We start from the raw sequence: 18,671 nt of genomic DNA on the forward strand, positions 1-18,671 counted from the left end.
ACAAACAACTTCATCAGATGACAGTCTTATAACATGTTATTCAATAAATCTATGTTTTGTTCGAAAAATGTGCATATTTCAGGTATAAATCATAGTTTACATTGCAGCTACAATCAGAAATTGCACCGAAAGCAGACAGAATAATTACAGACACCAACGCCAAATACCTAAATACTCATCATAAAACATTTCTGAAAAATACATAGTGTACAGCAAATGAAAGACAGGCATCTTGTGATTCCAGCCAATATTTCCAATTTATTAAGTGTTTTACAGCGAAAACACAATATAGCGTTATATTAGCTTACCACAAAAGCCAAAAACACAAGCCATTTCCCAGCAGTAAAAGTTAGCGATCGTGACACACCAGCAAAAGATACATAATTTTTGACTAACCTTGATAAGGTTCATCAGATGACAGTCCTATAACATCAGGTTATACATACACTTATGTTTTGTTCGAAAATGTGCATATTTAGAGCTGAAATCAGTGGTTATACATTGTGCTAACGTAGCTATTTTGTCCCACAACGTCCGGATTTTTTTCTGACACTTTTTCTGACACACATATTCTGACCAAATAGCTATTCATAAACATAACTAAAAAATACATGTTGTATAGGAAATGATAGATACACTAGTTCTTAATGCAATCGTCGTGTTAGAATTCTAAAAATAACTTCATTACCACATAAGGCTTACATTATGTCGACCGAGTGCCCAAAACCTGGGCGCAAAACTAATAGTACACAGTTCGACAGATATATGAAATAACATCATAAAATGGGTCCTACTTTTGCTGATCTTCCATCAGAATGTTGTACAAGGTGTCCTTTGTCAAGAACAATCGTTGTTTGGATTTAGAACGTCCATTTTCCCTCTTGAATTAGCAAGCCCATAGCCAAGTGGCGCGAAGCTCTCCTTTCTGAACAAAGGCACACAACGCAACACGCCTAACGTCCCGAATAAATTTCACAAATCTAATAAAACTATCTTGAAAAAACATACTTTACGATGATATTGTCACATGTATCAAATAAAATCAAAGCCGGAGATAGTAGTCGCCTATAACGACAGCTATTCAGAAGGCAAATCCAGGTCCAACTTCGCGCCGTCCTGAAAACAAAAAATGGGTGACACGTCATTCCAAGAGGACGTATTCCATCTCAGACCAAGATAAACACTCCATTTCTTCTCTCACTGCATCTTGACATCCAGGGGAAGGTGTATGACGTGCATGTATACTAATAGGTATCATGCCCATTTATAGGCAGGACCCAGAAGAGAGCATCGATTTCAGATTTTCCACTTCCTGGTCAGGAAGTTTGTGCCAAATGAGTTCTGTTTTACTTACAGATATAATTCAAACGGTTTTAGAAACTAGAGAGTGTTTTCTATCCAATAGTAATAATAATATGCATATTGTACGAGCAAGAATTGAGTACGAGGCCGTTTAAATTGGGCACGTTTTTCCCCCAAAGTGACAACAGCGCCCTCTGTCCTCATCAGGTTTAAAGGGGGGCATATAACATCCGAGACCCCTAGATCAACAGCCTTGTCAGATCCATCATGACTGGTGACTCTGTTGAGATGGCTGTGTAATGAAGAGAGTAGCAGTCCACCAGGGACCACCATATGAGAAAAACAGCCATGGGGAACATGTAGACATACTGGACATATAACCAGTGGCACGTGCCTTCATCATGTTATGGACACGACCTATTCCCATTCCTAGCTGGATCTGACATATACAGTACCTTCGGAGAGTATTCACACCACTTGAATTTGTCCACATTTTGTTGTGTTACAGCCTGAATTTTAAATGATTAAATTGAGATTTTGTGTCACTGATCTACACCCAATACCCCATAATATCAACGTGGAATTATGTTTTTAGACATTTTTACATCAATAAAAAATGAATAAAAAATGAGAAGCTGAAACGTCTTGATTCAATAAGTATTCAACCCCTTTGTTAAGGCAAGCCTAAATAACTGTAGGAGTAAAAATTTGCTTAACAAATCAGATAATAAATTGCATGGATTAACTCTGTGTGCTCTTTGTGGGACGCCAGGTAGCCTAGCAGGTAAGAGTGTTGGGCCAGTAACCGAAAGGGTGCTGGTTTGAATCTCTGAGCCGACTAGGTGGAAAATATCTGCCGATATGCCCTTGAACAAGGCACTTAACCCTAATTGCTTCTGTAAGTCGCTCTGGATAAGAGTGTCTGCTAAAATGCAAATGCACTAATGGTGTTTAACATGCTTTTTGAATGCCTATCCCACACATACAATTATCAGTCGAGCAGTGAATTTCAAGCACAGATTCAATGACAAAGACCAGGGAGGTTTTACAACGCCTAGCAAATAAAGGCACCTATTGGTAGATGGGTAAAATAAAAGAAGAAATTGAATATCCCATTGAGCATGGTGAAGTTATTAATTACACTTTGGATGGTGTAGCAATACACCCAGTCACTACAAAGATACTGGTGTCCTTCCTAACTCAGTTGATGGAGAGGAAGGAAATCACTCAAGGATTTCACCATGATGCCAATGGTGATTTTAAACCAGTTCCAGAGTTAAATGGCTGTGATAGGAGAAAACTGAGGATGGATCAACAACATTGTAGTTACTCCACAATACTAACGTAAATGACAGAGTGAAAATAAGGAAGCTTGTACAGAATAGAAATATTCCAAAACGCATCCTGTTTGCAATAAGGCACTAAAGTAATACTACAAAAAATGTGGCAAAATTCACTTTTTGTCCTGAATACAAAGAATTATGTTTGGGGCAAATCAAACACAACAAACACATCACTGAGTGCCACTCTTCATATGGTGGTGGCTGCATCATGTTATGAGTATGCTTGTTATCGGCAAGGAATAGGGATTTTTTGGGGATGAAAAGAAAAACAATAGAGCTAAGCACAGGCAAAATCCTACATGAAAACCTAGTTCAGTCTGCTTTACACCAGACACTGGGAGACAAATTCACCTTTCAGCTGGACAATTAACCTAAAACTCAAAGCCAAATATACATGGGGGTAGCTCACCAAGATGACATTGAATGTTCCTGAGTGGCCGAGTTGAAAATGAAAATGATTGAAAATGGTTGTCTAGCAATGATCAACAACCAACTTGACATAGTTTGAAGAATGAAAAAATGCATAATGGACAAATATTGTATAATCCAGAATTGCAAAGCTCTAAGAGACTTACCCAGAAAGACTCAGCTGTAATCGCTGCCAAAGATGATTCTTATATATACTGACTTAGGGGGTTGAATACTTATATAATCAAAATAATATACGTTTTTTATTTTCCATTAATATTTAAAAAAAATTGTATTTTGTGTAGATCGTTGTCAAAAAAATGACAATTAAATCCATTTGAATCTCATTTTATAACACAACAAAATGTGGAAAAAGTCAAGGGGTGTGAATACTTTCTGAAGGCTCTGTAAAACCAGCACTATAGGGTTCCATAAAGATATAATTGTCCAACAAATGTAAGAAGGTTACGTACTGAGCTGTATCATTTAAGTGCTGTGGTCTTCCCTAGAGGAGGATTGTGTGAAAGGTCACCGTACTGAGCTGTATCATTTAAGTGCTGTGGTCTTCCCTAGAGGAGGATTGTGTGAAAGGTCACTGTACTGAGCTGTATCATATAAGTGCTGTGGTCTTCCCTAGAGGAGGATTGTGTGAAAGGTCACCGTACTGAGCTGTATCATTTAAGTGCTGTGGTCTTCCCTAGAGGAGGATTGTGTGAAAGGTCACTGTACTGAGCTGTATGATATAAGTGCTGTGGTCTTCCCTAGAGGAGGATTGTGTGAAAGGTCACCGTACTGAGCTGTATCATATAAGTGCTGTGGTCTTCCCTAGAGGAGGATTGTGTGAAAGGTCACCGTACTGAGCTGTTTCATATAAGTGCTGTGGTCTTCCCTAGAGGAGGATTGTGTGAAAGCCGACTAATCAAGAATATTCAAAGGGTCCAGTGATGAAAATATGTCAGGATATCACTAAATTAGACAAATGTTCAATGTTATGGTATCAATGTCCCCTGTTGTGAAAAATAATTTCTAAGAAACATTGGTGGTAACACTCTCAGAGTCCAAGCCAGTGACTATACAGAGAAAACAGTTTTATGGAGCAATGTGTTCTGAGAGTACATGTACATGTTTGTGTGTATGTAAACACATTGCATACACTCTGCATTTAGTATTCCTCTCTAGCCTTGCCAGATTTCCTTGAAGAGGGGGCAGATCCCATTATAATAAGGACGATTAAGCTCCATAACCTTTAATCTTCATTTTCACCTATCAATTAATCTGACAGGCTTCCTTCCTTCCTGGGATTGGGATGATTGTAATGTAGGGGTCAGAGAGAGCCTGTGAGCGGATACATAGACATAGATGTGCTCTGAGATCCACAGCAGTGAGAGCTGTACTTGTCAGGCACTGCAGCAGCAACACATTCATCACTACCCCTTTCCATCTCCCTGTCTCCTGTGCTTTAAGGCCCTGCTCAGAGGCTCAGAGTGCAGGGTCCTCCCTGCTGATCCAGTGGAGGGATTAAGGTACCTATGGATTTCACTTTAGCCTTCACTTCATCAGGCCTCTCATTAATCCACTGGTTAACATGGCCATTGTTCTTCCATGCACCCCCACATTCAACTAGACAGAGCATGATGGTAATAAGAAGGGGAAAAAAGCACCGACCCAGTCCCTTCTTTGCTGTTTTTCCGTATTTCTTCATGGTGTGCCACAGGCTAATAAACCAGACCTATATATGGGATCCTGCCCACAGGGCTGTAATTAGTCTGTAAATCTCAGAAGGTGGAGGGGAGAAAAGAGAGAGTGGGATGTGGATGGAGTTTAAAACATGGCTGATGTCGATAAAGCTAGAAGCCCTATACCTCTCGACCCCCCATTGACCTTCAGAGTTATTGGAACAGTAAGTCAGCCAACTAAATCCTCCCCAGGTTTGACCCGTCACAAACGGCTCCATATGAACCCTTCCACAGAGCCCAGACCTCCTCAAAGCAGAAGAGAGGAGAAGCTGTGAGATTCCTGGTGTGTTGACCACTGGTGACAAAGTGATGTAACCGACAGTCCCAGAGGACAGAGGACACAGCCTGCAGACGACCAGACGTCCCCATAATGAATGAGCAGCCTGAGGGAAGAGAGTGCACACAGACACACACACACTCCCATAGAGACACGAATGAAAACACATAGACACTCAAGGACCTGGTGCTTTCTCAATCCCTACATACTGTATATGGATATACAGTACCTTCTAATATTATTTCGTAACAAAATACTGAAACATGACATGCTGTTGAAGAGGAGAATATTTAAGCAATAAGGCACGAGGGGGTGTGGTATATGGCCAATATACCATGACTAAGGGCTGTTCTTACGCACAACGCAACACGGAGTGCCTGGATACAGCCCTTAGCCGTTGTATATTGGCCATATACCACAAACCCCCGAGGTGCCATATTGCTATTATAAACTGGTTACCAACGTAATTAGAGCAGTAAAAATAAATGTTATGTTATACCCGTGGCATATGGTCTGATATACCACGGCTGTCAGCCAATCATCATTCAGGGCTCGAACCACCCAGTTTATAAAAAGGAGTACAGTATGTCACGGCATTGCCGTATTTATGTTAGATAATACAAATAGTGTTCACGTATATGGTATTTGTTTTAACATGAGCTCATGTATGAATGAGCATTTATGTTTCTCTTTTAATGACGAAACTTCTGACTGGGCATCACCTGGTTCATTTAAGTCAACTTCTTCAACTACCACAAAAAATACTTTTAAAGAGCTCAAGCAAATCACACAATTTTACTTAATGTAAAATGGCCAAGTATTGCAGTTGGTATTGATTGAAAAACAGTCCGACCGTGCTACTGCTTGTTTGATGGGATTTCTTTGAGATGAGTGATAGGCAAAGAGGATTCAGAAGGTCCACACCTTTTTAAAGATGGATGCGGTCCATCCACCCAGCACACAGATACTCAGTGCTGCTCATTCTGAAGGCAGTGTACACACTGGGCTCAAAAAGAATAGGACATCGCAATAATACATATTTCATCGGTCTAGACACTCAATCACTTCTTTCCAATAGCAAACATGGATACTCCCTCAGTTAAGGGCCCATATTGAGCATAGACACCTCATACCTAATGTGTTATGCCTATATGAAGTACATATTCAACTTTGAATACTAATGTCAGCAACTAAAAAGTAGAATGGGGTTACTGCATTCAATTGTTTATTCAATCACTTTCACAATGACAATTGAAGACCAAGCAGCAAATGAAAGTACTGTGTCTTTATTCAACCAAAACCTGGACAAAGTTAGGTTAAAAACATAATTTCCTTATTGTCATTAGCCCCACAAACAAACCTTCACAACAGAGAAAAATCTAAATTTTCAGTCAGGGTTCTACAAAAAAACAACTCCACCTCTGACAGATTGACGTCACCATTACACCGTAGTCTTTCAAAAAAAAACAGCAACACAGCGAGCCGTCAAATAAACCCCCTCGCAGTCACTCTGTCTTCATATCAACAATAAGATCAATTCACATCAGATATGCTGGCTACTGATCAGTTGAATAATTCTGTATTTGATCATTGCATCCTTTAATACAGCAGGACAGAGCCACATAAGATTCAGAAGAAGCCGCAGGTTTCCACACAGGTTAAATATGCAAGCTCACTGTTTCCTGAAACTAGGTCACTGTGATGAAAGATGTAAAATGTGCTTGGCTTAATTAACTTTGGGGTCACAGGGATAGTGCAGCATTCACAGTGCAGTACACCAATCCAAACTTAGTACAGTCAGAAAACTGTGGTTATGAATAAAACTCTTGTACTTAGTGTATAATTGATTGTATCTTTTATCATAGCAAGGAAAAGCAACCTGGCCACTTTATAGTCAAAACTATTCTAGAGTAGAACCTCAAGTATTCATGGCACATTTTCCACACATCCTTCTTTTCTCTAATGCGTGCAGAGAAAAAAAGAGAGGTTATTTGGCTCTAAATATAATGGACTACATGGTCCACCTCCTTATACAATTCAATACTGAACAGGAAGTGAACCACTAGAGAATGACTTTGACCTTCTGTTTGTCTTGTCTGACAACATACTGTTTGTGCACAGTTCCAAGCTGTAGTTGACATCTCCTTGTGCAGGATCCATGGTAGAGTCACTTGACTATCGTAAGCAATAATTTGGCTGAGCATCTGAAATGATGCACTATCGAGTAGTGTTTTACCCCTGCCATTAAATCATTTACTGATGCGAATGGGTCAGCTGTTGACGCATTATATGGAGAATGTCCATCATCAACGCCTCGATGCATGTTAAACAGGTCAGGGTCTGGCTATGCAAATGTAATCTCCCACACAACTCGCCTGCTTTATCAAATTGTGTCTTAATTAACGCCCTTCAGATATTTTTAATGCCAAACCCAATTTCTCTGAGAGCAAAACATGAAACTTTGAAATATCCTTGTGTACATAATTTCTCTACTCTTTTTCGAAAAGGTCATGTGGCACAGCAAATAATCTGGAAATAATGGAGATATACTGAATGGTTGAGGCAACAAATCATAAACGGTACATATTGAGGCAGACATTTCATCATCATTGACTCATGACTGTATTTCAGCTGTGGGGTGATTCACATCACCCGCTCCATTCTCCACTAAATAAAAAAGTGTGGACACTCCTGTATAATATCTATAGTCTCCATCTGCTGTCCTTGTATTTGTATGCAGTACATCACAGAAATGACACTCCAAGTGTCAGGTGACTGTTCCTTGGTGCAATCAAGAATGCCAACACAGATTGTGCAGTCGGTGTTTTGTCCCAAAAAGGATTTCCTTGTTCCGTCCTTCTTTTTGCATTGAATCACAGTGCGAACACCACTAACAAAATGAATAGCATGCGCTAGAGTACAGCCCACATGACAGAGGTAACCACCAAGAGGCGCAAGATTTATGTTTCAATGAGACACATGTCAAAACTCACCAGATGACTTGGGCAGATTTTTTTCATTTTTTGCTGTTTAAAGTTTTTTTCCCCTCACCCTTTTGTATGGTTATTTAATACACAAGTCCACATACAATGTCCTTGAAATCCCAACTGTCATTTACAATTTTCTGAGCAGTGAGCAGACAAAGGAGAAAGGGCTCTCTAACATCCAGGGTCCTGTCATTGAGAGTAACGGGATAGATGCTTCAACACGGGATTGCAACGACTAGCACGGCCAATACAGAGAGCTACTGCCAGAGTCCATAGTCATCTGGGAGCTCTCTATGTGGAGGCAGTCTCCACTCCCTCAGTGCTTTGGGACATGCAGTTAAATCACAGGAGAACAGGGTACAGTATGTACAGCAGCATCAATTGCAGACAAGGCATCCGGTCATTCAGAGTTAGGTATGAAAAGTACACACTACAAGGTACTGATCTTGCTGCGAAGCCACGCATCACCAATGTCTCATAGCATCGAAGGGGTTTCAGAGCTGATCAATACCAAAAAGTACTAACTTGACTTAATTATATTCCACAAACTCTCTATTTCAGTTGTATTCACAATAACTACAGAAATTCACAACTTAATACTATTATTTTTGGGAATAATTACAGTATTTGCCCTTAGTTTGATTAATTTGTCTATTTGTTTGTCTATTGGTTTCTACCCATCAACATTTGTTATGACACTGTATAGGCTATATCATATATAACATGTATATGTCTTATATTGTATGTGTTAATTAGCATAAATATATTTACTATGTATGTCTTCATATACAAATATATTCCTTATATATATATGATCTTATGATGATAGGTGTCCTTCCTGTAGTTATCAACCTGCTAGAAGGAAAATCCTCAGCTTCAACAGAGCTTTATACTACACAGTATCTTAGTGAGCGACTGAAACACTGATACAAGACTAAGCCTTAGATTTCAATATGACAAATATCATTACTGAAGGTTGTAGTACAGACTGTCATGCATATGTTTGATACATTGTACATGGTTTTTGTTTTTAACACATTCTATCCATTCGAAAGGCGTTTCTCCTTTGAACGTAGTCTTGTTTTGAGAGACGGTTGAGAACATACTGCATGTTGGGTTCAGGGCAAGTCATCTGTTTAACAATCACAGAACACACTGGAAACACACGGGAAAAGTCCTGTGCAACGTCATTACTTTCACCCACAAGCTGGATGATTTGAGCACAACATATTTTAGCATAACATCTGCCTCTCCTTCACCCCTGCTTTATGTATGTGGACGTGTAAAACAGTGTAACAACGTGTCGGATGATTTGTAGCCTGCAGTGTGGTATGTTGGACAAAACATGCGTTTTCCTATCCACAGTCGCCTTTGTTATGCAAATCAGAAGTTACACAAAATTAAACCAAATCTATAGAATGGGAATGAGACAACACGGAAAATGATCATATTCAAAAATAAGTAGCCTTTTCTAAATCGGACCTCAAACGTGTATCACAATCTCATGAAGAAATGAACACAAGGGTCAAAGCTTTCATCAGAAAACATCCATTAACCATTGTACTGCAGTGGGCTAAATCAGGGTCACACAGAGTGTTTCTGGGTAGTCTTAAGCAAATCTACTTTGAAACAAAAGTATTCACCTCACACACATGGAGATGAGCTTAACAAAAAGAAGACACCTGTACCATGTCAGATATATAGTTGAAATGTATTACATCTTAAGTTTGCATCCCAATATGATTTTTTATATACATCACAGAAGACTGAAATATAACAAAACTGTTTGACTTAGAAACACTGGATCAGGTTTATTGAAATAATGTTAATGAATTATGATATTATGACAAATATGAATGACTCCCATGAGGCCACTAGGTCATTTGACTGCAGGAAAGGGCTGCCTGAAAAGTCCAGAATATTTACTATAGATAGAACATGGTTGACAAAACTAACAGATGAAAGTGTTACTATATAAATGTTGTCTATATTACTGTTATCTATATTAGACGTCAGTCTGAGCTGATGATGTGACAGAATACTATGACAGCTATAAATCAAAATAATAATTCATTAAACTTCTATAGTGCTTTTCATAGAATCTCAAAGCACTTCAACAGCAAAAAAAAAATATATATATATCATGTATGTGGCTCACTGAGGCTGACCCTTGTAAGCCATACATGATCATTTACAGAGAGAATATTTTATAACGCTGCATCAGTCACATTATGATTACATTTCATCCAGTGGTAGTGACTCACTATTCTCTGCAGCTTCCCCTCTACCTTACATAGGCCTTTAGCATGATATGTGTTTGGAGATTTCACCTCGCTGACCATGTCCCCTAGTGACCATGTCCTTTAGTGAACATGTCCCCTAGTGATCATGTCCCCTAGTAACCATGTCCCTAGTAACCATGTCCCCAGTGACCATGTCCCCCAGTGACCATGTCCCCTAGTGACCATGTCCCCTAGTGACCATGTCCCCTAGTAACCATGTCCCTAGTAACCATGTCCCCAGTGACCATGTCCCCAGTGACCATGTCCCCTAGTGACCATGTCCCCTAGTGACCATGTCCCCTAGTGACCATGTCCTTTAGTGAACATGTCCCCTAGTGACCATGTCCCCTAGTGACCATGTCCCCTAGTAACCATGCCCCTAGTAACCATGTCCCCAGTGACCATGTCCCCATAGTGACCATGTCCCCAGTGACCATGTCCCCTAGTGACCATGTCCCCTAGTGACCATGTCCCCAGTGACCATGTCCCCTAGTGACCATGTCCCCTAGTGACCATGTCCCCTAGTGAACATGTCCCCTAGTGACCATGTTCCCTTTTGACCATGTCTCCAGTGACCATGTCCCCTAGTAACCATGCACCTAGTAACCATGTCCCCAGTGACCATGTCCCCAGTGACCATGTCCCCTAGTAACCATGCCCCTAGTAACCATGTCCCCTAGTGACCATGTCCCCAGTGACCATGTCCCCTAGTGACCATGTCCCCAGTGACCATGTCCCCTAGTGACCATGTCCCCAGTGACCATGTCCCCTAGTGACCATGTCCCCAGTGACCATGTCCCCAGTGACCATGTCCCCTAGTAACCATGCCCCTAGTAACCATGTCCCCTAGTGACCATGTCCCCAGTGACCATGTCCCCTAGTGACCATGTCCCCAGTGACCATGTCCCCTTGTGACCATGTCCCCTAGTGACCATGTTCCCTTTTGACCATGTCCCCTAGTGACCATGTCCCTTAGTGATCATGTCCCCTAGTGACCATGTCCCCTAGTGACCATGTCCCCTAGTGACCATGTCCCCAGTGACCATGTCCCCTAGTGACCATGTCTCCAGTGACCATGTCCACTAGTGACCATGTCACCTAGTGACCATGTCCCCTAGTGACCATGTCCCCAGTGACCATGTCCCCTTGTGACCATGTCCCCTAGTGACCATGTTCCCTTTTGACCATGGCCCCCATAGTGACCATGTCCCTTAGTGATCATGTCCCCTAGTGACCATGTCCCCTAGTGACCATGGGCTGTAGGTGGAGGGAGAGAAGGGGGAGCCGCCACACAGATCTAAACCATATAGTCCCCATATGTATATGTGTGTGTGTGTGTACTATATGTATGTGTTTGTGTGTGTGTATGTACTATATGTATGTGTTTGTGTGTGTGTATGTACTGTATGTATGTGTTTGTGTGTGTGTATGTACTGTATGTATGTGTTTGTGTGTGTGTATGTACTGTATGTATGTGTTTGTGTGTGTGTATGTACTGTATGTATGTGTTTGTGTGTGTGTATGTACTGTATGTATGTGTTTGTGTGTGTGTATGTACTGTATGTATGTGTTTGTGTGTGTGTGTATGTACTGTATGTATGTGTTTGTGTGTGACAAAAGCTTTATCTTGATGATGTGGGTATTCAAAAAGGCACACTGCTTCTTTCTCTTTAAACATACTCAGCCTGTTAAAACAATAGGAGTCTCTGGACTGGAAAATACACAGGCAGGCCCATAGGACACAAAAGCAATTCCAGATGATATTGCGTTGGGTCTGTTGAGATTCAGCGCTAGCAGAAGGGCAGACACTGAGGATTATTAATGATGTCCCTATGGAACTCTACATGCTGCCCCTGGCTATAAGAGCTCGCTATAGCGACAAGCAGCCAATGGCTTTCCTTGCTGCATCCTGACGCAATTCAGAGTGAATGGTGTGAGTGTGTGTGTGTGTGGGTGTGAGATTGTGTGTTTACACACAGTGATTTACCAGGACCTGATCCTCTGTAATGAGCTACCATGAAGGATTCAAACACATGCTCCCCTTTATCATGTCAAGAGAAGAGAAAACACCATCCGGCTATTCTATCAAACAAACTAATAATCAGGTAACAACAAATTTACATTTATAGTTCAACTATGTACATACACATCTACGAGAATGTTTGTCTGCGACCTATTGAGACTTGCAAATATCAAAATGAAGTCCAAAACAAGGATACAATAACATGTGGTGGATCTCTCGGCCTCTTGCAATCTCAGTCTAATATTCAGTGGTGGTGAGTTAATTGTGGGTGGTGGACTTGGGAGGCGGCTTGCTGTTGATGTACGTGGCCCAATAGACCAGGTTGAAGATGAAGAACAGCACAGGGAAGATGATGCGTGAGACCTTGTCCACTCTGCTGACACGGTTGTAGGACTTTATGGCTTCCACGTATGAGTCGTCCATTTTAGGAACCTTGTGGCTGTGGTGGTGGTGGTGGTGGTGTTGGTGGTGTGTAGCTGTAGTGGCACTCCTGGAGACGGTGATTAAACCTGGGTCCTTTGCCTCGTTGATGGTGTATGTAGTTCCAACAATGTTGAATGTGTTATTGGCCTTTTTGGAAAGAGAGGCCGATTCTCTTCTCTGTAAAGAGAAGAGAAACAAAGAAAATCAGGGCTGGATCAACTTAACAAAGGCCTTCTTCTCAAAATGACAAAACAGGGACTGTTTTGACTTGGGGTGCAATGATGCTCAAGATGCATAATGGGAACAGTATGACATCCCTATTCTGCACCATTGGGTTCAGAACCAAGCTGAAAGAACTCAGCGTAGGGATCGGGGCTGTAGCCCTCCCAGCCTGGACAAAAGGCCAGGGTCATAGAACATTACGCATTTACGCTCCAATAAGTGGCAAATCACATGAGCCTCCTCAACAAAATATACATACATCATAGTTCACAGTGAGAATAGGGCCACCCCAGGGCCTGGCATGCAAGAGACTTGTTGCAGAGCACACGGGTCAAAAGTTTATGAGCTAAAATTAAGTCCATGGGCAATATCATGGTTTAATTTCCGAGAAGCTTGTTATTTTCTGAACCACTGAGAGAAATGGAGCAGAGCAGAGGAGTGGGTAGGGCTGGTGGCACTGGTGAGTTAATGGTAGGATGAGAGCAGAGCAGGGTGAGTAGCAGAGCACCTGTAAACAGGTCTGACAACCTGCACTCTGAGGACTGGTCTGTACTGAATGTAGGACTGGGACTGTACTGAATATAGGACTGGGACTGAATATAGGACTGGGACTGTACTGAATATAGGACTGGGACTGTACTGAATATAGGACTGGGACTGGACTGAATATAGGACTGGGACTGTACTGAATACAGGACTGGGACTGTACTGAATATAGGACTGGGACTGGACTGAATATAGGACTGGGACTGGTACTGAATACAGGACTGGGACTGTACTGAATATAGGACTGGGACTGTACTGAATATAGGACTGGGACTGTACTGAATACAGGACTGGGACTGTACTGAATATAGGACTGGGACTGGACTGAATATAGGACTGGTACTGAATATAGGACTGGGACTGTACTGAATATAGTACTGGGACTGGACTGAATATAGGACTGGTACTGAATATAGGACTGGGACTGTACTGAATATAGTACTGGGACTGTACTGAATATAGGACTGGGACTGGACTGAATATAGGACTGTACTGAATATAGTACTGGGACTGTACTGAATATAGGACTGGGACTGTACTGAATATAGGACTGGGACTGCACTGAATATAGGACTGGGACTGGACTGAATATAGGACTGTATTGAATATAGTACTGGGACTGTACTGAATATAGGACTGGGGCTGTACTGAATATAGTACTGGGACTGAATATAGGACTGGGGCTGCACTGAATACAGGACTGGTACTGAATATAGGACTGGGAATGCACTGAATATAGGACTGGGACTGAATATAGTACTGGGACTGTACTGAATATAGGACTGGGGCTGAATATAGGTCTGGGACTGTACTGAATATAGGACTGTACTGAATATAGTACTGGGACTGTACTGAATATAGGACTGGGGCTGTACTGAATATAGTACTGGGACTGTACTGAATATAGGACTGGTACTTAATATAGGACTGGGGCTGCACTGAATATAGGACTGGGACTGTACTGAATATAGGACTGGTACTGAATATAGTACTGGGACTGTACTGAATATAGGACTGGGGCTGTACTGAATATAGTACTGGGACTGTACTGAATATAGGACTGGGACTGGACTGAATATAGGACTGGGACTGAATATAGGACTGGGGCTGCACTGAATACAGGACTGGTACTGAATATAGGACTGGGGCTGCACTGAATATAGGACTGGGACTGAATATAGTACTGGGACTGTACAGAATATAGGACTGGGGCTGAATATAGGTCTGGGACTGTACTGAATATAGGACTGGTACTGAATATAGTACTGGGACTGTACTGAATATATGACTAGGACTGTACTGAATATAGGACTGGGGCTGTACTGAATATAGTACTGGGACTGTACTGAATATAGGACTGGTACTGAATATAGGACTGGGACTGTACTGAATATAGGACTGGGCTGTACTGAATACAGGACTGGTACTGAATATAGGACTGGGACTGTACTGAATATAGTACTGGGACTGGACTGAATATAGGACTGGGACAGTACTGAATATAGGACTGGGGCTGTACTGAATATATGACTGGGGCTGTACTGAATATAGGATTGGGGCTGTACTGAATATATGACTGGGGCTGTACTGAATATAGGATTTTGGCTGTACTGAATATATGACTGGGACTGTACTGAGTACAGGACTGGGACTGTACTGAATACAGGACTGAGGCTGTACTGAATATTTGACTGGGACTGTTCTGAATACAGGACTGGGGCTGCACTGAATATAGGACTGGTACTGAATATAGTACTGGGACTGTACTGAATATAGGACTGGGGCTGTACTGAATATAGTACTGGGACTGTACTGAATATAGTACTGGGACTGGACTGAATATAGGACTGGGACTGAATATAGGACTGGGCTGTACTGAATACAGGACTGGTACTGAATAAAGGACTGGGACTGTACTGAATATAGTACTGGGACTGGACTGAATATAGGACTGGGACTGTACTGAATACAGGACTGAGGCTGTACTGAATATAGGACTGGGACGCTACTGAATATAGGCCAGATTATTAGATTAGATTAAGAGAGGGGGACTGAATGAAGGGAAGGGGATATTAAACAGATGGGTTGGAGACAGTTTTAGATCTCAAAATCATACCTTAAGGAATCCTCTGCTGATACTTTTTCAATTGTCAAAAATGCACCTACAGCTGATTAATCCAATTGCTGTATTACATTAGTATTGCCAGGCTTGCATCAACTAATGATCAGCACCAACCTGGCTGGCACATAAAGGTGTGGCTCAACGTATAAGAAGGGCAATTGGGAGAGAACAACCAGGGCACTATGATTGATTTTTATCTTAAACCACAGTATCAAGGAGAACGGGCCGATCCAATTGGATAAGCAGGCCAGTCAGGGGGGCTAACACAGCGGGTAATGGATTGCATTTCACCTCAGATGTACGAGTTAAATGGATGGATAGTAGGCTACAGAATGCACAAAGGACACCAGCAGCAATTTAACAACCATCCATTCCAAAACAACAATCTACCAGGGAAACATTCCACCCAGAGGGGCTTCAGAATAAAGTAGCAGTAATGGTGTTAAACAGAGATAGAGTATGCTGTCTGTCTATCTGTGATGATGGCTGGGCTGGGCTGGGGCTCTATCTGATGGGCTGGGCCGGGGTTTTATCTGATGGGCTGGGCCGGGGCTCTATCTGATGAGCTGGGCCGGGGGCTCTATCTGATGAGCTGGGCCGGGGCTCTATCTGCTGGGCTGGGCCGGGGCTCTATCTGCTGGGCTGGGCCGGGGCTCTATCTGATGAGCTGGGCCGGGGCTCTATTTGCTGGGCTGGGCCGGGGCTCTATCTGCTGTGCTGGGCCGGGGCTCTGTCTGATGGGCTTGGCTGGGGCTCTGCCCTATCTCATGGCAATATCAGTGGACAGGCAGTCTCTCAGCAGTGTCGGCTGCTGCCCCCTGGACGCCCTGAGGCTTTCACAGGGTATCGATTCCTCCTGATCCAACAACACCCCGGGCTCCTTATATCATTGCCACAGCTTAGATCAGCATAAGTGAGGGATAACTATTAACAAGCGTCTCATGACCCTTACCACAGCTACCTAAGCTAATTTATCCCCAGAATCAGGTCTGCTCTCAGCCTACCAACTTGACATACACCCTGCTAGTAATACTGTACCTGCCAATCAGCTAGTGTAGAGGGACTCCTTAATATCATTCTGAGTTATGTAGTCTGAGATACAGGCAGAGGTAACCATAGCACAGGGCTTTGTTTGGAAAGTAATGTTATTCAAAACATAGCATGACACTATACACAACAGTACACAAAAATGTATTGAGGGCAGACCAACTTTGTGTGATTATATGAATGCTTTCAGCAAACTTGGGACATGAAGACTGCTTAGCGTGTGTGTGTGTCAAATCAAATCAAATTGTATTTGTCACATGCTTCGTAAACAACAGGTGTAGACTAACAGTGAAATTCTTACTTACAGCCCCTCCCAAAAAATGTAGAGAGAAAAATAGTAAAATTATAACACAAGGAATAAATACACAATTATAACACGAGTAAATGATAACTTGGCTATATACACGGGGTACCAGTACTGAGTCGATGTGCAGGGGTACGAGGTAATTGAGGTAAGTACAGTATGTACATATAGGTAGGGATAAAGTGACTTGGCAACAGGATAGATAATAAGCAGTAGCAGCAGTGTATGTGATGAGTCAAAATAGTTAGTGCAAAGTGGGTCAATGAAAATAGTCCAGGTAGCTATTTGGTTAACTATTTAGTCGTATGGCTTGGGGGTAGAAAGCTGTTCAGGGTCCTGTTGGTTCCAGACTTGCTGCATCGGTACCGCTTGCCGTGCGGTAGCCGAGAGAATAGTCTATGAATTGGATGGCTTGAGTCTGACAATTTTTAGGGTCTTCCAATGACACTGCCTGATATAGAGGTCCTGGGTGGCAGGGAGCTCAGCCATAGTGATGTACTGGGCCGTAGACACTACCCTCTGTAATGCTTTGCTGTCGGATGCCAAGCAGTGGCCATACCAAGTGGTGATGCAGCCAGGTAAGATTCTCTCAATGGTGCAGCTGTTGAACTTTTTGAGGCCTCCTGAGGGGGAACAGAAATTGTCGTGCCCTCTTCACAACTGTGTTGGCGAGTGTGGACCATGATTATTCTTTAGTGATGTGGACACTGAGGAACTTTAAGCTATCGACCTTCTCCACTACAGCCCATCGATGTGGGTTGGGGCCTGCTCGGCCCCTTCGTTTCCTGTAGTCCACGATCAGCTCCTTTGTGTGCGTGTGTGTGTGAGCTCCTTGGCCCTGAATGGGGAGTGTTGGGAGATATTGCCTGTGTATCGGAGTGTGTTTTTAAGCACAAGGCTGAAAGTGTCTTGCAGTGAGTTTACACAAGGATCACAGAGTATCTTACAGCCTCTCGCTGGTTCTGTGTTTCTATGTTGGCATGTCTTATGGCTAAGAGTAACATTATATATCCTGTGCTGTGTGTGCGCATGTGTCCGTCCATCTGTGAGTGTGTCAGCACATCTTGGGGCTATGAGTGTGTGTGTGTGTGTGTGTGTGTGTGTGTGTGTGTGCGTGTGCGTGTGCGTGTGCGTGTGCGTGTGCGTGTGCGTGTGCGTGTGCGTGTGCGTGTGCGTGTGCATGTGCGTGTGTGTGTGTGTGTGTGTGTGTGTGTGTGTATGTATGTATGTGCGCGCACTGATATATTTGGGGCTACACTAGGATTGTGCACAGACATGGTTAGGGGAAAAGTGTGTCCTTGTGAGTGTGTATGTGTGTGTTTGTGTGTGTTTCCGTGCAGGCGTCCTGGCTTGCTGGGAATGCTGCCAGCTGTAGAGGTGGCTGTGCTCTACGTAGACCTGACTGCAGCCCAGCCTCGTTACTGCTGCAGAGTGTTACAGACTGTCTGTCAGCATGAATTAAACATGCTCTAAAATCCCTAATCAAGGTAAATGCTGCCTCTCTCTGCACTAATGTCCTACACTCCCTTCCTCCTTCTCACGCTCTCTCTTTCCTTCTCTTCCTCACCTTCTCCCCCCTCTCACACCTTCTCCCCCCTCTTATACTTTCTCCAACAAAACATAACGCAGTATAATCTATGCAGGGGGAA

At 42.6% G+C, this 18,671-nt stretch overlaps 1 protein-coding gene across 6 annotated transcripts in view; it reads right to left on the reverse strand.

Moving 5' to 3' along the window:
* Positions 1–6,336: 6,336 nt before the first annotated feature.
* LOC129863985 (gamma-aminobutyric acid receptor subunit alpha-3-like) overlaps positions 6,337–18,671 on the reverse strand; it is a 148,846-nt gene continuing 136,511 nt past the window's right edge. For 5 of the 6 annotated variants that reach the window (XM_055936489.1, XM_055936486.1, XM_055936484.1 and 2 more), the window contains one exon: positions 6,337–12,958. In XM_055936489.1, coding sequence (XP_055792464.1) covers positions 12,617–12,958 — 342 coding nt within the window. In that variant the 3' untranslated portion in view covers positions 6,337–12,616. The remainder of the gene's footprint in view (positions 12,959–18,671) is intronic. The other variant, XM_055936487.1, reaches the window with a different exon arrangement.

The sequence above is a fragment of the Salvelinus fontinalis genome, chromosome 10, assembly GCF_029448725.1.
Source record: "Salvelinus fontinalis isolate EN_2023a chromosome 10, ASM2944872v1, whole genome shotgun sequence".
Lineage (NCBI taxonomy): Eukaryota > Metazoa > Chordata > Actinopteri > Salmoniformes > Salmonidae > Salvelinus > Salvelinus fontinalis.